The sequence below is a fragment of the Pelophylax lessonae genome, assembly GCF_965119305.1.
Source record: "Pelophylax lessonae genome assembly, chromosome: 6".
NCBI lineage: Eukaryota > Metazoa > Chordata > Amphibia > Anura > Ranidae > Pelophylax > Pelophylax lessonae.
Window position 1 is genome coordinate 208,395,205 of NC_138773.1, and position 24,701 is coordinate 208,419,905.

Below are 24,701 nucleotides of genomic sequence, written 5' to 3' on the forward strand. Positions count from 1 at the left end.
CAGCTAAGAGGCCCATGATCACTCTGGATGAACTGCAGAGCTCTACAGCTGAGGTGGGAGACTCTGTCCATAGGACAACAATCAGTCGTATACTGCACAAATCTGGCCTTTATGGAATAGTGGCAAGAAGAATTACATTTCTTAATGATATCCATAAAAAGTGTTGTTTAAAGTTTGCCACAAGCCACCTGGGAGACACACCAAGCATGTGGAAGAAGGTGCTTTGGTCAGATGAAACCAAAATCGAACTTTTTGGCAACAATGCAAAACGTTATATTTGGCGTAAAAGCAACACAGCTTATCATCCTGAACACACCATCACCACTGTCAAACATGGTGGTGGCAGCATCATGGTTTGGGCCTGCTTTTCTTCAGCAGGGACAGGGAAGATGGTTAGAATTGATGGGAAGATGGATGGAGCCAAATACAGGACCATTCTGGAAGAAAACCTGATGGAGTCTGCAAAAGACCTCAGACTGGGACGGAGATTTGTCTTCCAACAAGACAATGATCCAAAACATAAAGCAAAATCTACAATGGAATGGTTCACAAATAAACATATCCAGGTGTTAGAATGGCCAAGTCAAAGTCCAGACCTGAATCCAATCGAGAATCTGTGGAAAGAACTGAAAACTGCTGTTTACAAACCCTCTCCATCCAAACATCCAGATGTTTGGAAGATTGTTCCAAACATCTTGGAGTACTAACCACAGATCTTCTGTGGCTAAAGGCTACCTCAAATCCTTCTGTCTCATCATGTAATCCCAGACAGACTTGAAGATGTTGAGATCAGGACTCTGTGGGGACCAAACCATCACTTCCAGGATTCCTTGTTCTTTACACGGAAGATAGTTCCTAAAGACGTTGGCTATATGTTTGAGGTTGTTGTGCTGCTGCAGAATTTTGGGCCAATCACATGCCCCCCTAATGGCATGGCACGGTGGATAAGAATATACCTGTATTTCTCAGTACAATTCCCCCCCCAGGTCAGTCTGTCCCTTAGTACCACCCCCCCCCCCCTCCCCAAGGTCAATCTGTCCCCAGTATAATCCATCCCCCCCAGGTCAATCTGTCTTCCATTATAATCCCCCCCCCCAAGGTCAGTCTGTCCCCCAGAATTATACACCCCAGGTCAATCTGTCCCCAAGTACAATTCCCCCCCCCCAAGGTAAACCTGTCCCTTGGTATATTCCTCCCCCCCCCAGGTCCATCTGTCTTCCATTTTAAACCCCCCCGGTCAGTCTGTCCCCCAGTAAATCCTACCCCCCCTTCCCCCAAGGTCAATCTGTCTCCCAGTATAATCCCTACCAGGTCAATTTGTTCCCCTGTATAATCCCACTTAGTTTAGTCTGTCCCCCAGTATAATACCCCACCAGGTCAGTCTGTCCCCCAGTCAGACTGACCTACGGGAATTGTACTGAGGGTACAGACTGACCCCCAGTACAATCTTGGCAATACTTGTGCAAATGTTTATCAAATCGCTAAAAGTACACGAAAGTCATTATTAGCACACATAAACACATCTTAACTTACAAAATTCCTTTTAGAATCTTACTAAGGCCTTGTTCACATGGGGCCTACTAAAGTATGAGGGTCACGTTTATGGCAACAGGGATGCACAAATGTTCTGTGCATCCCAGTTTAGGCATGTCCCATTCATGTCAATTGGGAAGCAGAGAAAATTGGACTGCAAGGACACAGTCACTACCAACCTGACACCACAATCTCTCCATGATGCTCCCAATCTCTCTGAGATGTAGTGCGGGTCTTTGGTGAAATATCAGGGGTATAAACAGACTCCTGATATCTTTTTTGAGACAGAGAAAGGGACTGAGGACATAGTCTCCATTCCCTTTCTCTGCACCCTCAGCTGCATTGCAGAAGAGGGGAAGGAAGGGAAGCTGGCAAGAATCAGTGAAGGGGGGAGCAATACAGGGGGTCGGAGCAATGGGGGGAAGAGATCTCCGTGATGACAGCTGTACCATGTGATAGCTGTGACCAATTGCAGAAGTCCATGAATGAAAACCCTTGAACAGTATTACAGAATGTTTATTAAAGGGATCATCACTGTAATAAGCAATCAAAGTGTAAAAACAAATGATGACACGGCACTGCTTTGGTGAATTTGTTTGCATACTATCAGCACTAGTCACCGCCACCTAACTCCCAGTGCCCCTGATCACCACCACCTAACTCCCAGTGCCCCTGATCACCGCCACACCACTCTAGTGTCCCTGATCATCGCCACTCCAGTCCCAGTGTCCCTGATCACCGCCACAGCAGTCATTGTGTCACAATAAGTACTTGTTCACATGTGCGATGCTCTCTGAAGAGCCATCTGTGTTTAGATGGCTCTTCAGAATGTAATGGTCAGGCAGTAAGGAGGCATTCTATTGCCTCCTTACAGCCTGCTTTAACCCCTTGGACCCTGTGGTGGGTACAGTGTTGCATGACTGGGTAATTGTCATTGAAAGTGTGCCAGTGCTGAAAATCGAAAAATGGCCTTAACTGGAAGGGAATAAAAGCGTCAAAATTTGAGTTGGAGAAAAAAAAAAAAAAAAGCTTTTTACTTAGATTTCTTTACCTGACAGCATCTGCAGATCTTAGTCATTGCTTTAATCTGCATATGAATGAAACAGCATAAACACAAAAGTAAAGCTCGGTTCGCACTAGTTCAACAACAAAGCTGCGCGACTTTCAGTGCAACTTTGGAGTCTGACTTTGATGTGACTTTTTACAATCTGTGGCACTGAAGTTGTATCAAAGTCGGACCAAAGTAGTGCAGGAACCTTTTCACAAGTCGGGCAGACTTGTTTAGTATCAGTTAAGACAGCTCTTATAGGGATGCATTGAATTTCACATGTCATCCGACTTCGGGTCTCACAAGTTGAATCCTATGTCGTGTCAGTGTGAACCGAGCCTAACTGTGTTGTTTTGTATCTCACTATTTCTCATTTGAACAGTGTTGATAAACACCGAGTCAGGCAGTTCTTTTTTGTCAGCAGAAGCTGTTAGAGGTGCGCAGTATTTATACAGAAACTCCAGTCTTCATTTTAGGTGACAAGAGTTGCCAACAGTGGGTAGGGGTAATCTGCGGGGGGTAGAAGGACTGCATGTGTTACGCATGTCCCATGCCCTTTGATGACTTTTTTTTGGGTGTTTATAACATGTCCAGTGTCCTCAAATAGTTAAAGCAAGACACAGAACTGGTGAGTCTGATCCCCAAATTAGGAAAATACATTTAAATTCTCTACCAGACTTTTTTTGGTGTACACCTATTGGTTTGTAATGGTGAGCTTATAGCCACAAACAAGCCCACCTTAGTTTTTGTTTTTTTATTCCTGTAATATCCGGAGTGTTTCTAGCGGTAATGCAAATTGCTAGTGCTAACCAGGGCTTTTTGTTTTCTCAAAAAATAGGTGCAAGAACACATGGTAGGTATGGCCATATTGCAAGTACAATGGGAGTCTTAAATACCAGGAGTGTACTATGTACAGAATGCAGGTGTCAGGGGTATGCTACATGAAGAGTGCAGGGTTCAGAAGTGAACTATGTGCAAGATTCAGGGGTGCGCTATGTAGAGTTCTGGAGTGTGCTACATAGAGAGCAAAGGGGTGCACTATGTATATTTCAGGAGTACACTACATACAGGGTTCACAGCTGTGCTGAGCACAGAGTGCAGGGTCCAGAGCTGCGCTAGGTCTTGAGTGCAGGGTCCAGAGCTGTGCTAAGCAAAGAGTGCAGAATTCAGGGCTGCGCTTTATTTAGAATGAAGAGTTCAGCAGGTGACTCACTTTTTTTGCTGTATCAGCCCAGCCACCCGGCCTTCCGAGCACTGTGAGCCCCTCCTCCCTCATTTGGAGAGAAATCATCCAGCAAGAGCATCAGCATCTTGCCCTCAGGAAACCGAGATGGATCATTTAGAGCAGTGGTTCTCAACTCCTGTCCTCAGGACCCGCTAACAGGCCAGGTTTGCAAGATAACTGAAATACATCACAGGTGATATAATTTGCTGCTTAGTGATTGCAGTATTCTAGTCTGCATCTCCCCAAGGTAATACGAAAACTCTGGCCTGTTAGTGGGTCCTAAGGACAGGAGTCTAGAACTATTGATTTAGAGCAGGGGTGTCCAAACTTTGGCCCTCCAGCTGTTCAGAACTACAATTCCCATCATGCCTAGTTATGTCTGTGAATGTCAGAAATTTACAATGCCTCATGGAAATTGTAGTTCCTGAACAGCTGGAGGGCCATAGTTTAGACACCACTGATTTAGAGAGTTCTGCCTACAATACAAACAACCCCCGCCCATCACCACACAGTGGGCTCCTGCATCTCCCTTGTCCCCGTTCTGAGTGTAGGACAGGGAGGGATCTATGTGAATTGCTAGGAAAAGTAAGCTGTCACTTTTAAACACATTGGCCAAACTTCTGTGTTTAGCAGTGAAAGTGGTGAGCGAGGAGCAGTGGACCAAAGCTGGAGGTGGTGGAAAGGAGTTCCACCACATTCCAACTGAAAAAAAGCCCTGGTGCTAACAATGTAGAAGATCTTGAACAAACCTTGCCCAGTCTCTCTGTATAGATGTAAGTTGATGGGTGGGGCATGGCTGTTTTAAAGATGCATATGGTAAAGGTAACCTTGGGGTAAACTATGTTTACAATAAGAAAAGAAGAGAGCTGCTTTCTGATGTCACGTTTGAAGCATTTGAAGTCTTTGAACTTTATCTGTATGTATAACGTAATAAGAAAATAATGACAAAAATACACAAATTAATGCTAATATAATAAACTGATATGCAAGGATGAACACCTAGCCCGTTTATAAGTGTGAAGATGTGGGTTGTCTTGAATTGGCAATTAATCTGTTGGAAAGAACTTCCCTGGATAATCACTATGATGATCACCCAGATAAGGCAAACTCAAGTGGTGTCTGCTTTAGTGCACAACCAAAGGCTTGGCTGAAATACTTGACCAGAATCTATTCACTTTAGAGGTCCTGCACTGCTTTCTGTAAAGTTCTACAACCAGTTTTCTGAGATAAATATAAGTATGATATCATAAGAAAATCATGCATAGTGCTTTCAGATAATTCATCTATTGGATGGATGACCGTTTGATGTGAGGTGCTATTTAAAAAAACAAAAAAAACAGATAAGTGAATTTTTGGATCTGCCTAACAAATCTTTTCACTGCATATACAGTATGTGATAGATACATTGCAGTGTTTATGACTCATTCTGTGTACTTTCCCTTAATTTGCTAATCAATGAATATTTATGTAATGCAGGTGAGATCTGCTTCAGCGCATCCATCCAAAGAGGAGTCTGCAAGAAAGGTGAGCTTAAGTGACAAATAGTATTCAGCATATGTATGTGTAAAGCATGTTTGAAAAACAAGCATACTACCCCTGTAAATATGTAAGTAATGCTGGAATGATGGCTTCCATCTGCCACCACCCCATTGGAAAGAAGGTGAGAGTGGAGTTTTCGCAAGAGGACAGGTCTTTGTAAGAAGAATGCAATGCTTGATATGTGCCGGAAAGTTTGCCTTATTCAGATGTTGAAAATTTCAAACTTATCAAGCACTGCACACGTTGCTGCTGTGTTATGTTCTATATTTGGTAAATCTGTGAAAAAGACCCTTGTATGCTTTGATACATACCTGGAGTAGTGCTGGGTATAATGTGCACACTTTGTATTATTTAGTTAGATATAAATAGCAGTTTTCATTACAAGCTCGCCCCCTTATCTGCATGAGATGTAAGCATTCAGCATAAATAACCTTAGAAGTCCCTGAGATATGTGCCGGTTATATATAAATCCAGCAAAAGTGTGCCCATTCCAGAAGTTAAAACAGTGTGTAAAACATTGTGACGGGAAAAAGTAAGTTCATTGATGGACACAGCTTTAGTTCTTCATAACTGTTGGGTTATACTGCCCCCTACATGAGTAGGACACTAGGCAGAAAAAAAGTCTGGTTAAGTCCCATGGGCAGTCCCAGGAGGTATACTCCCCCTCTCTGCTATAGGCACTCCGTTTTTTCTGCTTACTCAGGAGTAAGGACCTAGTTCCTTGCTGGGATATTTGGTCCTGGCAATTTTGTCTTTTTGGCGAGGAATCTGTCCTTGAGGCCTGGTTTCCCTCCTGGATCCCTGTAAGCCTCCTGGTGCCGCACGCGGCCACCATTTTGTTTTAGCCTGTGCGTTTCTATACACAGCAACCATGTTTGTGTAGTCCGGGAGCTCTTTTGAGGTGGTTTGCCATTGAAAATAGTGGCAGCCATGACAGTGGAGCCCTGTGGGCAGCGATTTCAGCAGTGGGAGCCCCTCCTCATCCCCTGGTGCTGACTCCTGGATCCTTTCACTTCCTTATCGCTGCACGTGGAGTTCAGATTATCCTGGTGGCTTCAGATGCCTGTTTCTGCTTGGTGGTGAGTCTGGTGGGGTTCTCTCCCTCTCTGCTGAGGATCACTTGGTGCTTGTGCCTGGCGACCGGGTCCTGCTGCCAGCGCAGTTGTTGTCCCTTGCAGTGTTTTACACTTTTTGTGGGGTCCCCCTGGTGACTCATGGAGTCTTTGGAGCACATCTCCCTACCTTATCCTGTCTCTGAGGCTGCGGGGCCCTCCAGGTCCCAACAATCCATCGATGCACTGACAGTGGTCCTGGAGTCCAAAGCCCCCCACCTTCCCCTGCCTCATCTGCCTCATCAAATCATGAAGCTGATTCGCCCACCGCAGATGTGGGTTACCCTGCTGGGTATGCAACCACGCTCCTGGAATCCTCTGATAGTGAGCATGATTCCACCACGTCTGCAACCGTGCACGATAAGGCACTGGTGGAAGCACTAATTGCATCTGAGCATGAGACCTTGAAGATGGAGGAAGCAGCTGTGACCGGGTCGCAGGTTCCCTTTGGCAATCACAAGCCATCCAGAGTGGCAAAAATGTTTTCTTTCTCTGCCTTTTTTGACAGAATTGTCGCTAAAGAGTGGGGACAACCAAAGTGTCTCCGTGGGGTCCCTAAGCGCTTTAATAGGCGTTACCCCTGTGAGGAGTCCCTTCTCAAGAAGTGAGTGTAAAGAGAATGGAAAACTCTATGACAATTGGAAGTATAAGCAGGTGAGAAGTGTGAAGGGTATGTGGATGGATGTACAAGTAAAATAGGAGTGCAGAGAATATACCAGTAGGCAGTATGTACAGAGAGCAGCATGGTGGGTATGATCTGTGGGCAGTATGTGTGCAGGAGTGGACTGGGTGAGAATATGACTGCAAGGAGTGTGTGTAGTAGGGGAGTGGGTGAGCATGTGACAGCAAGCAGAATGTGCAAGAGTGGAGTGGGTGAGCATGTGACTGCAAGGAGTGTGTGCAGGAGTGGAGTGGGTGAGCATGTGACTGCAAGCAGTATGTGCAGGAGTGGAGTGGGTGAGCATGTGACTGCAAGCAGTATGTGCAGGAGTGGAGTGGGGTGAGCATGTGACTGCAAGGAGTGTGTGCAGGAGTGGAGTGGGTGAGCATGAGACTGCAAGCAGTATGTGAAGAAAAGAAAAGAGCAGGCTATGAAAGCAGGCAGTATGTGCAGGATAAGAGCCTCTAGAGCAGCCTTTTTCAATCAGGGTGCCTTGAGGTTTCTTCAGAGATGCCTTGGCAAAATGCCCAAAAATGGATTAAAGTTGTATACAAGCCAGCAGGTCGATCAAGCCTACCTTTTTAGTTACACAAATAATTTCTAGACACTGACATCCTAACAACCAATAATGTCATTAGTTAATAAGGAGGGCGTCTGTTGCCTCCACAGCATCCTTGTTTGACCCTTCTGTGCCCCTCTCCCTCAGCACTGGGGTGATATTAGCTGACTGATAGAGAGAAAATGAGGGAGAAGAGAAACATTGGAATACTAGTCAGTACTAGTGTGCAAAAGTGTATTTGCTTTGGAAGAATAAATTGCCTCTAACATTGGGTATCCTACGTGTGGATGTTGCTGCATTGTGTAAAGCTATTAGAATAGTTTTTTAACATTTTAGAATGGGGTGCTTGGAAACTGTCCATAATTTTAAAGGGTGCTTTGAGTTTGTCTATAATTGTAAAGGGTGCCTCGGCTGAAAAAAGGTTGAAAATCACTGCTCCTAGAGTATGGCAGTGGGCATTTTATAAAGGGGAACAGTGCAGAGGGTGTGACATCAGCAGTTTGAGTGTGGGGAGTATGATAGCAGTATGTATCGGAGTTAGGATGTGTGTGGGAAAAGGAGTGCAGAGTGTATGGGAGAAGAGCACAGGGACTGCTTTGGTGGGAAGAAGGTGTGGGTTAGGAGTCAGGAGGGTGTGACAGTTAGTGTTGCAAGTGTAGGGTATGATAGCAAGCAGTATGTGCAGGAGAGGATAATGGAGGGTATGACAGCAGCCAATGTAAGCAGGAAAGGTGTGTAGAGTATATGAAGATGGAGCAGTATGTGCAGGAGAGGAGTGCAGAGGGTATCACAGTGGACCCAATGGTTGGGAGAGTTGTGAGAGAAGGCTCCGACAGTGAGCACAACATAGAGACAGATAAGAAATAAGAGAAAAGGAGAGGATTTGAAAAAAAAAAAAAAAGATTATTGCTTTACTGGGTGGCAGACTTTATGAAGACATGAGATGTCTTTAAAACTGCTGATGCCACCTATAAGTCCATCAGATACAAATCAGGAAATAAAGTACTGTACTTAAGGTTTTTCAATTCTGGGTATCCTAGTTTTATGTCATTGAGTATATTGATCTAACTTTATGCAATCGTTGGTCTATTCATTTTCCATATTCAGCAATTTGAACCAGCCCACTTTATTTTGCTTTGGGGGTAACTGTCTCAACAGTTTAAATACTGTGCAATGTGGTGGGCATATGGATTTTTCTTGTGTTGGGAAATGGTTAGAATTTATCAAGTAGCATACCGTCAAAATTGTAGCAAAAGATGTGACCATGTTTTTTTTTTATGTTTGTGACCGTCGGTTTTTGCAGTCCTGGAATAAGACTGCAGAAGCCAAGGATTGAATGCAGGAACTATAACATAGTACCCTGCAGAACGTTCTGCTTAAAGCACACCTACGTGGTCCGGGGATGTTTTATATTGGCATAGTGCTACTTTTCAGCAGAAGGGGGGGTATAATGTATGACTCAAGCTGAGATCAGATAGCATATCTGATGAAAAAAGTGTGTCACTGTCTTGCTGTGTGGCAAAGTTGATAAATCTTCCTAACTGTGCAAAGGCTGACAATCATACACATGCACTATTAAAGAAGGCACTTTATTATTATCTCCCATACAACTATCATCTCCAGTACAATTTCCTGCCGGGCATGTATATCTTAACACTCTGCAAGATTCAGGCTAGCCTAGGCTAGATATAGAGCGCCGCAAGACCAAACATGACAAGTGAAAGTCATGATTATAATTCATTTCTGTTGTGTTTTGAATATTCATCTATGGTAAATATTAAATTACATTCAAGAGAACATTTCCATGCAGATTAATCCGTACTGAATATTCGAAATCATTTAAATGGGGTTTTGGTATTCTATACATCAGATTTTGATGAGCATTTTGATCATAACATAGTGTCTTTTTATAATAGATTGTTGAGCCATAGCTATTTACGGTGTTGAATTTACACCAATCAGCCATAACTTTATGACTACCCTCCTAATATTGAGTAGGCCCCCTTTTGCCACCAAAACCGCTCTTTTTTCAGCCAAAACAACCCTGACTCTTTGAGGCATGGGTGCCACCTGACCTCTGAAGGTATGCTGTGCTGCCTGTCACCAAACTGTCCGTATCGGATCTATTAAGTTGCAGGGTGGGACCTTCATGGATTGGACTTATTTTTCCAGCACATCCCACAGATTGGATTGATTTTTGGGGAATTTGAAGGCCAAGTCAGCACCTCAAATTCATTATTGTGTTTCTCAAACCATTCTTGAACCATTTTTGCAGTGTGGCAGGGCGCAATATTATTAATATGCAGGATTTATATAGCGCCAACAGTTTGCTTTACAACATGAGGGCAAACAGTACAGTTACAATACAATATATTCCAGGAGGAATCAGAGGGCCCTGCTCACTAGAGTTTATAATCTATGAGGGAGGGTCAAGTGGTACAAAAAGTAATGACTGCTGGGGATGAGCTTTTTCAGGGATTGTCTAAAAGTGGACAGAGTAGGAGATAGTCGGACAGATTGGGGTAGGGAGTTCCATAGGATGGGAGAGGTTCAGGAAAAGTCCTGGAGTCGAGCATGGGAGGAGGTGACAAGGGAACTAGAGAGCAGGGGGCTTTGGGAGTAACGAAGAGAACGATTTAGTTGGTATTTTTAGACTAGGTTAGTGATGTAGTTTGGGGCAAAGTTTTAGAAGGCTTTGTAAGTTGTTAGTATTTCTATTTAATTTGTTGGGTGAGCAGAAGCTAGTGGAGGGATTGACAGAGAGGCACAGCAGACATGGAGCGGTCTGTAAGGTGGATGAATCGGGCAGCAATGTTCATGATGGGCTGAAGGGGGAATAGCCTATGTAAAGGTCTAGAGGGAGTTGCTGTAGTCGAGGTGAGAGATTACCAAGGAGTGAACTAGGATATTTGTGGTGTCATTGGTTTGGAAGGGCATATTTTGGAGGTGTTGCATAGATTGAGGTGACAAGATTTGGCCAGTGATTGCATGTGGGGCTGAAAGGATAGTTCAGAGTCCAGGATTAAATTCATGTACCGTTTTACTTTTGCTTGAGTAATTGTACACTTTTGCCATACTACTGTATTCAGTACTGCAAGTTGTGTTATACTGTTCATTATCCTTTAGATGTTGTTTTTCTGTACACATTAATAAAAATGTATGAACAGAGTCCTGGATTAAACCTAGACCCTTGACCTGCAGGGACAGGTTGATAGTTGTGCCATCGATCTTTACAGATCCTGCTGAAAGGTCACTGCCATCAGGGAATACAGTCTTCATGAAGGGGTGTACTTGGTCACAAACAATGTTTAGGTTGGTGGTGTATGTCAAAGTAACATCCACATGAATGGCAGGACAAGCAGAACATTGCCAAACGCATCACATTGACTCCACAGGCTTGCCTTCACCAGGTCAGACGACCGGCTATCCACATGTCAAAGAAAAGATGGTTCATCGAAGCAGGCCACCTTCTTCCTTTGCTCTGTGGTCAAGTACTGTGGCTCACATGCCCATTATAGGCACTTATGGCTGTGGGCAAGGGTCAGCAGGGGCACTCTGACCATAGACAACAATCTGCAATACCCCATTTTTCTGCTTTCAACACATCAACATCATAGACATGTTTAATTGCTACTTATTACTTACATTATCTAATACTAATATTATCTAATAGTATATTCCACCAAATTTCAGATGCATAGTTACATAGTTAGTGAGGTTGAAAAAAGACATAAGTCCATCCAGTTCAACCTATGATGTGTGTGTGTGTGTGTGTGTTTGCTTTTAACCGTACATTGTATACCCCTGTATGTTGTGGTCTTTAAGGTGTCCATCCAATAGTTTTTTGAAACTATCAATGCTCCCCGCTGATACGACTGCTTGTGGAAGAGAATTCCACATCCTTACCGCTCTTACAGTGAAGAACCCCTTACGCACTTTAAGGTTAAACCGCCTTTCCTCAAGTTTTAGTGAGTGGCCACGTGTCTTATTGTATCTCCTTTCTCTGAATAGTTTGTTCCTTATGCTAGGGTCGCCAGTACAGTATTTTTACATTGATATCATATCCCCCCTCAATCGTCTCTTCTCCAGAGAGAATAGGTTCAGTGCTTGTAGTCTTTCCTCATAGCTGATGTCCTCCATTCCCCTAATTATTTTTGTTGCCCTTCTCTGGACTTTCTCCAGTTCCAGCACATCCTTCCTGAGGACCGGTGCCCAGAACTGGACAGCATACTCCAGATGTGGCCGGACCAGAGTCTTGTAGAGTGGAAGAATAATCTCTTTATTTCTGGAGTGAATCCCCTTTTTTATACAACCCAGTATTCTGTTGGCTTTGCTTGCGGCGGCTTGGCATTGCATGCCACTGCCAAGCCTGTTGTCTACCAGTACCCCCAGGTCCCTTTCCATCCTAGACTCACCCAGAGGTTCCCCCTCTAGTGAGTAGCTTGCTTTCTGGTTTCTGGCCCCCAAGTGCATTACTTTACATTTTTCTACATTAAATCTCATCTGCCATGTAGTTGCCCACCCCGTTATTTTGTTCAGGTCTGCTTGCAAGATTTCCACATCCTGCATAGAAGATATTGGCATGCCTAATTTAGTATCATCTGCAAATACTGAGATTGTACTAGATATCCCCTCCTCTAGATCATTTATGAATAAATTAAACAGGATTGGTCCCAGGACAGAACCCCGGGGGACCCCACTTTCCATACCCGCCCAATCCGAGTACTCCCCATTAATCACCACCCTCTGTACTCTCCCCTGTAGCCAGTTCTCTCTCCAGGTACTCACCTTATGGTCCATACCTACCTTCCTTAGTTTGTACAGTAAGCGTTTGTGGGGAACGGTGTCAAAGGCCTTTGCAAAGTCCAGATACACCACATCCACAGGCTTACCTTTATCTAAGTGGCAGCTCACTTCATCGTAGAAGGTTAATAGATTGGTTTGGCACGAACGATTTTTCATGAATCCATGCTGATTACTACTAATAATACCGTTTTCATTACTAAAGTCTTGTATGTGGTCCCTTATCATCCCCTCCAAAATTTTGCAGACTACTGATGTTAGGCTGACCGGCCTATAGTTACCCGGGATATATCTCGGCCCCTTTTTAAATATTGGTACCACGTTGGCTTTTTTCCAATCAGCTGGCACCATACCCGTCTGTAAACTATCCTTAAAGATCAAGAATAATGGTCTGGCAATCACCTGGCTGAGCTCATTAAGAACCCTTGGGTGCAAGCCATCCAGTCCCGGGGATTTATTTATGTTAAGTTTCTCTAGTTTAGCTCTAAGTCTATCCTCTTTTAGCCATGGCGGCACTTCCTGAGGTGTATTATTTAGTTCAGCCTTACAAGCGGGGTTCGTGTAGCCCCCCGATTCCTTTGTGAAGACTGAAGAAAATAAATTATTTAACACTTCCGCCTTTTCTCTGTCCTCTGTGGCCATTTTTCCTTTATCATCTTTTATGGGGCCAATGTGCTCTGGCCTCGCTTTCCTACTGTTTATATACTTAAAGAACTTCTTGGGGTTCTTTTTACTCTTCTCCGCTATATGTCTCTCGTGTTCTATTTTAGCCGCCCTGATTTCGTCTTTACATTTCTTATTACACTCTTTGTAGTGCTTAAATGCTGCCAATGACCCCTCAGTCTTGTATTTTTTGAAGGCCTTTTCTTTAGCTCTAATATACATTTTTATTTTGGAGTTTAGCCACCCAGGGTTTAGTTTTGCTCTTTTAAATTTATTTCCCTGTGGAATGCACTGGCCCACCCCCTTGTTAAGTATGCTCTTGAAGCACTCCCATTTTTCCTCCGTGTTCTTTGTTCCCAGGGTTCTATCCCAATTGATAGATGCCATTCTAGTGAGATTATTATTATTCACCTAAAGTAGAATTAAAGGAATTATTTTTTTTTTTTAATTTTGGAAAAAGTAAAGGAGGCTTATAACCCCTGTCAGTTTTTTTTTTGCAATCTTTATCCCACTGGACAGAGTTTCCTTAACTTCCTGTTCCTTAGTTCCGAGGGTCACCGGAAATAGTATCCCTATTGGAATATCCCCCCCCCCCCCTCTTCCTGTTATAGGGACAATCCAAATATTTTTTTTTTTTTTACCTTCACTTTCGATGGTAAACAGGACAAATAGAGAAGGTGAATCTCCCTAATGGGGGCACAGACAGCAATACAACCTGACAAACTGACAGGTGTTCTAATCCTTCTCCACTCTATCTTTAAAACTAAAAGAAAAGTTTTTTTTCTTTTAGTCATACTTAAACCAGTGGTCATAAAGTTATGGCTAATCAGTGTATGTGAAAAAAGCCGAGTCCCTATCCACCTGAAATGACTCATAAGAAGGTGGCAAGATAATAAAGCTGTGATGTTGAAAAATGCCTGTTTTAATAATTCTATACTGTAGCTAGTCATCCTATAGCTTTACTGTGATTTCTGCTGGTATGACAGAATATCTGAAAAATTTCCATTTAGTGATTGTTATTTTCCAGGCTTATAAGTCTGCCTTCATAACTGACAGTAATACATGATTACATGCAGCTGAGTTCAGTTGAGCTAAGCCTTTTTTTATAGTTTTATACATAAACCTTTTAAACCACTGATTATTTCATAGAAAACTGGATTACCTTGGTTTACATCATTTAATGCTATGCTATAGACCAGCATTTTAAACCAGCAGTATTTTGGGACTTTCAGGTCTTTGAGAAATAATGTCATTTTACACATATAAAATTACATTTTTATTATTATATTAAAATTGTTTAAAAATAACATACTACAACAGTATATATATATATATACATATATATATATATATATATATATATATATATATATTGACATAATGCAAGGTGGTTGAGGGACAGTACAATATGTTTCTCCTTCCATACCTTCATACATGAGAGACTAAGGTGGAATCCGGTCTGGGTTTTCTGGGCCAGCTTGGCATTGTGGAATTCAAGCCAGGTTTTGCTTCCCACTTTTTACCAACAGCAGGAGAGAAAAAGAAAGAGGGAATGGATCAAGAGGGTGCTCTGGCCTGGGACTCAGTTACGCTACCCAAGAGAGAGCTACATGTGAAATTCACTCTGTAAGAGTAGGACAGGGTTTGCAAAATGCTTGTTTTGTTAGTAACTTGGAGAATCCCTTCACCAATCAGAGAGGAGTCTGTCCTGTTTAGTTAGTGCCTGGATGGCAAGGATTTATTTTCTGTTTGTTTTCAACCTTTTTAAATAAAACTGGCTACAAATTAGACTTTTAAGAAAGACCTGCCTTTTGGACTGCCTTTTTCCCCAGAGAAGGTGATCCTCACTTGAGCTAACACCCACATATGGTAGATTTAACGGACAACTGCCTGAGTAAGTGAAAAGATGGAGGATATGATAAGAGCCTTACTCCAGGCCATTTCAACCCAGCGGCAGATGGTGGAGATCAAGCAGAAGGCAACTGCAGCTCAGCAGGAGATGAATTGCCAATTTGCAGAGGCCCAGAAAGGGGACCAAAAGCTCCTCAAGGAGGTGGCCCAACACCTCTTGGAGTTGAAGAAAGACTCTGGAGGTCTACTACCTGAAGGACAAGAAATGGTGCGTGCAAGCTATTGCCTGCAAAAGATGACAACTGCAGATGTCATGGAAGCCTGCCTCACAACCTTTGAGTGGGTTTCTGCACCTTTCGAAATGATTGGCATGGATCTGGTGGTTATTAAAGGAGTTGTAAATAGAAACATGGGAGGGACCACGCCTTATAGAAGCATCATCAAGCATATCTTGTGAATACAGGATAGAATCACGGCTGTCATGTCACTTGTACGGGAACATACAGTATGGATCTAGCCCAGGAGGCACAGAGAAAGATAAGGGTGCCAAGATCTATAACCCTGGGAATAGAGTGCTTGTACTAGTCCCCATGGTTTGGAGTAAATTCTTGGACAAGTGGCAGGGTCCCTTTTTAAATTATGGAATGAGTAGGGGAAGTAAACTATGAAGTCCACCAGCCAGGGAGAAGGAAACCAGAGCAAATATATATACATAAGACCCCGGGAAAGTATCTACATGATCACATTTGCAATGTAATCCATAACTATACTTTCATGATTAGAACATGGTACAAATAAATACCTACCTGAGATGTGACGTATCCGCATATAAAAAAAATCCATTGCATTTCAGGATGGTCCAATGCTACTAATCACCACTAACAATCGGGGGCTCCTCCTCTCCCCTTATCCCCCACGCCGTAGCAGCTGCCTGATGCACAGTGTGGGTACCCAGATGTTGTGCTGTGCACTGTAAAATTCACTTCCCTCTTCCACTTCACATCTGTTGTAGCACACCATACCGCTATCATAATCCTTTGTAGATGGAGGTACTACTTATGAACAAGCAAATGTTCACAGTGCATAGTGTTGTCTTTGTGAAGTAAATGTGTTATGTATATTAAAGACAGCTATTAGAGGGTATATTTTTAAAGTGGTTGTAAAGGCAGAAGGTTTTTTTATCTTAATGCATGCTATGACTGTGTGCAGCAGCCCCCTAATACTTACCTGAGCCCCATCCCGATTCAGCGATGTCCACGAGTGCCTGAGGCCATCTGGGACTCTCCCTCCTGATTGGCTGAGAAACAGCAGCAACGCCATTGGCTCCCACTGCTGTCAAACTCAGCCAATGAGGAGAGAGAGGGGCGGGGTCGAACCGTGACTCCATGTCTGAATGGATACACGGAGCTGCGGCTTGGCTCGGGTGCCCCCATAGCAAGCTGCTTGATTTGGGGGCAGTCAAAAGGAGGGAAGGGGCAGGAAATCCAGCCAGGGACCCAAGAAGAGGGGGATCTGGGTTGCCCTGTGCAAAACCAACTGCACAGAGGCGGTAAATATAATGTTTGTTAATTTAATAGGAAAAAAATTTGACTTTACTATCACTTTAAGCAGAGAATGGGACATTAACCATTCATCATAGGCTGCATCTGCTTGGTGTAGGTGTTTTAAATGACAGTGATTGATTTGCTGGCAATGAATGTTTGGTTGCGTTCACTGCTTTTTAACCATTTGCGGACTGCCCACCGCATGTATACTGCAGTAGGACCTCCTGGCTGCGAAAAATCATGTACATGTATGTGATTTTGTGAGTGAGATGTAGGGGGCGTGTGCAGCTGGAGCGATGCCCACGCTGCCATTGGACACAGCGGGTCCAGCGGCCGCAAAGGCCTGCCGGGAATCGCCATTCATTTGGAGGAATGACAGAACAGCGGTCTGCCTATGTAAACCAGGTATTTTAGGTGATCGAAGCGGCCAAATTGCACAGCACAAGCCCTGTGCTGTATAACATGCTTTAAAGAAAAGGGATCAATTTTTTTTTTTTTTTTTTATTAGGGTAACAAACACTTTAATTTATAGACTCCTTATTAATGCAAAGGAAATGGAGGGTAGCCACTGTCTGGTTATCAGTATAAAAGGTGCTCCAATCCTTTAATATGTTTGTAAATGGGTTTGAGCAAATGGTCCTGGCTTAGATTATTAGAGGTGTACAGTTTGATACATTGAGTGGTCGTCACATTCTACTCTCATACACACTAATACTGTATATGTGGGAGGTCAGCTCTGGAAGTGTGTTCCAGCATGTGCACAATGAATGCTTCTGCCTCACTGCTCTGTTCTGCTTGAGGAAAGCGTAGAGAATCTCACCTGAGACAGGATAATTACAGAGCTGCTGAAATGGCCTTTATTCACCCTTGTTTACTGCTTTGTCTCATCCGAAATTGCCCTCACTGCAGAAACCCTTGAAGGGAAAAGAGGAAGGAAACTGGCAGATGTTCTAAGCTCCCAGACTGATACACATCTCATTTTTTATTCATTTCTTCAAACAAAATTTGCAGTTCATAAATATTTTATTAAAGAGAAAATATTTAAAGGATATATGTGAATGGAAAGGTTCTCTGAGTACACACATAGCACAGCCTTTTGTTTATATAGGGCGGTTTATTGGCTCGTCAGCCCAACACCGCATTTACATTCTGAATATATGCAGCGTGTATAGCACTTACGTTGTACAGCAACTTTTATTTATATTTGTTTGGGTCTCGGCTAGGTGACAGGGTGTTAAATGCAGAATAAATCAGACTTCTTTTGGGATGTCTTTAGGGTCTAAGCAATAGATGCAGAGTTGGAAATACAGTTTGACACCACATGCTGTACAGGTATTCAGTATCTGAACATGGAAAGTATGACCAAGACTTTCACAATGCAGGATGGTGGGAATACAGGATGAACCTAAAACCATAAACCATAAATCATTGGACTGAGTTAGTCCATGCAAGGTGTTCAAGGAAAATAGTCTACCATAATAACTTACAGTTAGCCCCCGTTCACACTAAGGCGACCTGTGAGGCGACCTGGTCGCCTCACAGGTCGCCACAGGTCGCCTTCCATAGGGAAGCTGCGGACCCGTTCTAATAGGAGCGACACAAGTCGCTCTGACTTAGAAAAAGGGTCCGGAGCTTCTTTGGGGCGACCGCCATAGACTTCAATGTTATGAAGTCCGTGGCGGCCGCTCCGAGGTTGCGGCGCGCTGCTCGCACCGCGACCTCGGAGGTCGCCCCTGGAAGTAGCGTCGCTTGCATGTGAACGGGGACTACCACATCTGAATCTGTAGTTTGTTTAGGCATTTAACAAGTGCAGTTGTCTTTCACAGTGATTTAAATCCCAACTCCAGACACAGCTATTTTTGTTAAATCTTTAAAGTCCTAAATTGCCACTCTTATTTTGTATTTACTTCAGGAGCTCTCTGGAAGCCACTGCATTGTAACATTTTATGAACTTGTGTTTTTATGTATTTTCATGTAATTTTAACCACTTTACCACCGGAGAATTTTCCTGCTTTACGTCCAGGCCACTTTTTGCAACTTGGCACTGCGCGAATTTAACTGACAATTGCGCGGTCGTGCAACACTGTACCCAAACGAAATTTACGTCCTTTTTTTCCCACAAACAGAACTTCCTTTTGGTGGTATTTGATCACCTCTGCGCTTTTCATTTTTTGCGATATTAATAAAAAAAGAGCGAAACTTTTGCAAAAAAATTGACATTTTCTACTTTGTCAGTTAAAAAATATCCAATATATTCAATTTTTGTCATATATTTAGACCAAAATGTATTTAGCTACATTTTGGTGGGTAGTGCGCTTCAGAAGTGGAACTATAGTTAAAAATGGTGAATATATAAACTGGAGTAATAAAACGTGTTCTTGTGGTAAAAAAGTGTTGTCACTGAATTTTAATAATAAATCTGATTTGATATACTGCACCATGATTGCCCTCTGTTTTCACTGAGCCCGAGGTTACGTTAAGGAGTTAAGGACGCCACAAAATTTATACACCCCAAAATACTAGCAGGACAGGACAGGAAATACTCGGAGGTTGGAACAAGATACCGGAATAAAAAAAAGCCTACATGGTACCCGGAGGCTAAAGCTTTATATACAGGCGCAATATACACCTTATTGAGGTGAGAATATAGAACACCTAGATGTGACACCTGGTGGAGGCAGCAAGTCACAACACCCTTATTTTGCATGAGAGCACCTTTTTTTCTATTTGATGTTATTAAAGGGAATTACACCCGATTCTGGATTTTTATATATGGACATTATGAACACTGCACTTTATTTATTTTAGATTGAAGAAAAAAAGCACATAGCACTTTTAGTCTTTTTTGAAGTTTTATTTATATATTTATATTTTGTCTACGGCATATTTATTGACATCTTTAAGAAATCAGTACCCAGCACTTTTATTGTATAGAAGATACATTGAAACGTCTTATTTATACTGCTATTTATTTATATGATGGAATTAATTTGATCACCATGTTATAATTCAGTGACAACACTTTTTTACCACAAGAACACGTTTTATTACTCCAGTTTATATATTCACCATTTTTAGCTATAGTTCCACTTCTGAAGCGCACTACCCACCCAAATTGTACACTTTGTATTAACTGGTTCCTGGTACCAGTATTGTGGTGCAGCAGCAAGAAGGGAAACACATACTACCTCAGATAGCGCAGGAACCACCCATACATATAAGTATTTCTCTATCGCTCATTGACAGACGTAGTCCTCGGTGATACAGCACCTTCGGGTTATGTTGCCTCCACAGGAGCAGGACTAGACAGGAAATAAAAATGCTCTGGCCACACCCCAGGGGCAGTCCCCGAGGGTATATCCTCTCTCTCTCCGCCACAGCAAATCAGTTTTTTTCTGTCTAGTCAGGAGTAAGGACCTAGATACCTTGCTGGGATCTTCGGTCCTGGCAAGATTTTTTTCTTAAAAAGATTTTTTAGACAGCTTTTTTCTCCAGTGTTCCTGTGAGATCTTCAAGCAAGAAAGCTGAACTGGGCGACGGGCTGGATGTTGAGATCCGGTGGTCACCCCAGTTCAGCCTACGAGCGCGTGCAGGCCATAGCTCCGCGCTGGGTCGGCCGCGACATAGTCCCACTGGGGGACTGACCCCGCGAGTTAAACGTCTCGCTGAAACGCCAAGGACCATGAGTCACGGCGTCCGTATTGGTCGACAGTAGGGGAGGCGCCGGAAGGCGTGCAGAGGGGCGGAGCCGCCTCCTTTCTTCCTGGGCAGCCAGCCAAAAGACTTCCTGTTTGTGAAGACAGCGCTGTAACCTGTTGCAGTTAAACTCTGAGCATCAAGTGGTGAGCCTGGGGGTCTATCTCTCTCTCTCTCAATCGATAGGGATCCCTAGCAGGTAACACTAAGGGGCTTTTGTGGCGCTGGGGGTCTGAAAAAAAAAAAAAAAAAGTTTTTTATTTAATTGAATTGTATTATCCGGGAAGTTACTGGAATAATCATGGACCCTGCCACACAAATTCCCCCACCTGTTTCCCTCGAGGAGGCCACGGGACCCGCCGGTGCACAGAGTATGGATGCATTTACAGCAGTTTTGGAGTCTTTGGTGGCTCGGGTGGAGGCAGCCTGTCAGGGACGGGGGTCAAGGAAGCGACCCCCGCCTACCCCTATATTATCTGACACCTCTGACTCAGATTCAGAGATGGTCACTGCAGCTGCAGGTCCCTCTGCAAGGGCTGTTACCTCAGGTAAAGCTCCCTCAGACAGTGAGGAGGACGTTCCTTCTCTCGCTATAATTCAGGAAGAAGCATTGGTGGACGCACTAGTTGTGGCAGTGCGGGAAACCTTAAGACTTGAGGTTTTACCGGCAGAGGCAACTGAAACAGAGATTCCCTTTGGTACTAACAAGCCCATCAAAACGGTGAAGGTTTTTCCTGTACCCAAGTGTTTTGGTAATAAAATTAAAGGAGAATGGGAGCATTCTAAGCGTACCTTTACGATTTCCAAGCGTATTGCTAGACGCTATCCATTTGAGGAATCCTTCATTAAGAAATGGACGGTACCACCAGTAGTGGATCCACCTATTTCCAGGCTGAATAAAGCCACGGTTATCCCAGTGGAGGACACTTCGTCCTTTAAGGATCCGGTGGATCGGAAGATGGAAGCAGAGTCCCGCACTATCTTCTCTCTGATAGGGTCAGCATTTAGACCAGTAATTGTTATTGGTCTAGTTTCCCAGACACTTACGGAATGGGCGAGATTGGTACGCCAAGACCTTAGGGGAAAAGATATTCCCCAGGAAACATCTGATTTGATGGAACAGATTATACAAGGGCTACAGTTTATCTGTGACGCAGCCTTGGACACTACTCCCCTATTAGGGCATGCATCTATGTCAGCGGTAATCCTCAGACGTGTGCTGTGGTTAAAATGCTGGTCAGCTGACCTAGGTTCCAAAAAGACCTTGACGAATCTCCCCTTTCAGGGGAATCGTCTATTTGGGGCCACCCTAGATGAAATTATTAACGATGCCACTGGGGGCAAGAGCACTTTTTTGCCACAGGCTGCTTAAGCTAAGGGACCTCGCAACAAGCGAGGACCTTTCTTTACCGCCCATAAAGGGTACGTACGCCCGGCTGGAACAAGCGGGAAAGGCAAGACTCCTCCAGGAGGGTTCAAGAAAGGCTGGTCGGACAAACAGAGGACCGACTCAAACCCGAAGCAAAGGATTACACAGCCTGAAGGTGCGCCCCCACCCGGGTTGAGGGTGGGGGGACGTTTTCACCGGTATTCAGGATATTAGATCGAGCATCGACTACCACTACCGGTGCGATTCTTCCCTTCCAACATTTAAGTACTACAGGGAGCGGTAGTCACTGTTCCCTGAATAGATCTTTTCCTTTACCTTTTCCTAAGATTAGTCTCTATTCTCCACAGGAATCGGATCTGGTTGACCAGACAGACCAAGAAGCCTCTAGCCGGGTGACTTCGGTCCCTGAGGTTCAACCAGAAAAGATCACCCTTCCTGATAGGAATCAGGTATCTGATAAATGTGTGGGAACAGAAAACGACCAGACTTTCTCGGATGGTCGGGGCCAGATAGCTCTAGGGACGCCTGGTTCAGATCCAGTCAGCGCCAGTGGTCCTAGAAATTCTAGGCTGGCCTCGTCAAGCCGGCCTGGCCGACTTGGACATGCTAGTCGCAGACGTTCCGTGGGAACTTCGTCTCAGGGAATGTCTGTGGTCTCAAGGACCAATTTACCATTGTGCTTTACAGTCGCTGGTTTTAATGGCCTGGCCATTGAGACCCAAGTACTGAAGGACAGAGGGTTGTCAGCTTCAGTCATTCCTACCCTTATTAAAGCAAGGAAAGCGACTTCCAGCAAGGTCTATTATCACACATGGAAGACTTATATTGCGTGGTGCGAATCTTTAGGATTTCCTCCACGTACCTATTCGGTGACTCGAATATTGGCTTTTTTGCAAAAAGGGGTTGAGCAGAAACTAGCTTTGAGCACCATCAAGGGTCAAGTTTCAGCATTAGCAATCTTCTTTCAGAAACCTTTAGCTACCAAGTCCTTGGTGCGGAATTTCATCCAGGGGGTGCGGCACCTGGCTCCACCAGTCCGCGCGCCCTTACCGCCCTGAGATCTTAATTTAGTTTTGTCGGTTCTACAGAAACCTCCCTTTGAAAACATCAGGGAGATTCCCTTGCTTACTTTATCCCAGAAGGTGGCCTTCTTGGTGGCTATCACTTCTGCTCGCAGGGTGTCAGAACTGGCTGCATTATCATGCCAGTCCCCATACCTAGTGATTCATAGGGATAAGGTAGTACTTCATCCTAAGCCATCCTTTCTTCCTAAGGTGGTTTCAGATTTTCATCTGAATGAAGATATTGTACTACCTTCCTTGTGTCCTCAGCCCAATCATCATCGGGAACATGCGTTGCATTCCTTGGATGTGGTTCGGGCAATCAGGGTATACCTGAAAGCTACGGAATCATTCCGTAAGACGGATTCACTTTTTGTGATCACGGATGGCCCCAGAAAGGGGTTGCCTGCATCTGCCGCGACCATTGCCAAATGGATTAGACAGACGGTGGTACAGGCTTATTCTATTAAGGGTCAGAGTCCTCCGTTCCCTGTTAGGGCGCACTCCACTCGAGCGCTCAGTACTTCCTGGGCCTTTCGCCATCAGGCGTCAGTGGTCCAGGTATGTAAGGCGGCCACCTGGTCGTCGGTACATACCTTTACAAAATTCCATAAAATTGATGTGATGGCATCGGCGGATGCCTCATTTGGCCGCAAGGTTTTGCAGGCCGCAATTTGAGGAGACCGGTGGTCTACCTCGAGGGTTTTTTTTTTCTGTTTGAAAAATTTATTTTTGTTGAGTCTCATCATTAAGGATGAGCATTGTAAACTTCTAGTTGGCACCGGTTGGGCCTTCTAGATTGGGATTTGATTTCCATTTTCCCACCCCTCATTTGTGATACTGCTCTGGGACTTCCCGAAGGTGCTGTATCACCGAGGACTACGTCTGTCAATGAGCGATAGAGAAAAATGGATTTTTGTAAAATCTTACCGTAAAATCCTTTTCTCTTAGCTCATTGACAGACGTAGTCCCCGCCCCTCTGTTTTTGAGTTGGGTTGGGTTAAATTCTCTAAGCACTGCTTTTGTGACATAACTGATTTGCTGTGGCGGAGAGAGAGAGGATATACCCTCGGGGACTGCCCCTGGGGTGTGGCCAGAGCATTTTTATTTCCTGTCTAGTCCTGCTCCTGTGGAGGCAACATAACCCGAAGGTGCTGTATCACCGAGGACTACGTCTGTCAATGAGCTAAGAGAAAAGGATTTTACGGTAAGATTTTACAAAAATCCATTTTTAGCTACATGTCTTTGACAAAAAAATTCTCAATGAGCGTATTTTTAACCGCTTTAAGACTGGAAGATCTTACCCCATTCCTGACCAGGCCATATTTTGCGATTCGGCACTGTGTTACTTTAACGGACAATTGCGCGGTCGTGCGACGCTGTACCCAAATTAAATTTATGACCTTTTTTTCCCCACAAATAGAGTTTTCTTTTGGTGGTATTTGATCACCTGTGCGATTTTTAATTTTGGAAAAAAAAGAGCGACAATTTTGAAAAAAAAAACAATATTTTTTACATTCTGATATATAACATTCCCAAAAAAAATTTTAAATCAGAATTTTTTAACATTTTAGGCCAATTTGTTTTCTGCTACATATTTTTGGTAAATAAATTACAATAATAAGCGTATTTTGATTGATTTGCACAAAAGTTATCGCGTTTACTAACTACGGGAAAGAATTGTCATTTTTATTGTTTATTTTCTTTACTAGTAATGGCGGCGATCTGCGATTTTTTTTTTTGCGGGACTGCGACATTGCGGCGGACAGATCGGACCCCTAACTGACATTTGACACTTTTGGGGGTACCAGTGACATTACTACAGTAATCAGTGCTATAAATATGCACTGTTACTGTAATAATGACACTGCCAGGGAAGGGGTTAACTTTATTGGTGATCAAGGGGTTAAATGTATGCCTCATGCTTACTGACTTGTGTGGGGGGAGGGGATTGTGTGACACAGGCACAGATTGCAGGTTCGGCTATGCTTAATCCTGTAATCTGTCACATAGGAG

At 43.7% G+C, this 24,701-nt stretch overlaps 1 protein-coding gene across 2 annotated transcripts in view; it reads left to right on the forward strand.

The window, feature by feature from the left end:
- Positions 1-24,701, forward strand: part of VPS8 (VPS8 subunit of CORVET complex) — a 424,969-nt gene that overhangs the window by 375,114 nt on the left and 25,154 nt on the right. For both annotated transcript variants that reach the window (XM_082262330.1, XM_082262329.1), the window contains one exon: positions 5,283-5,330. In XM_082262330.1, coding sequence (XP_082118456.1) covers positions 5,283-5,330 — 48 coding nt within the window. The remainder of the gene's footprint in view (positions 1-5,282; positions 5,331-24,701) is intronic.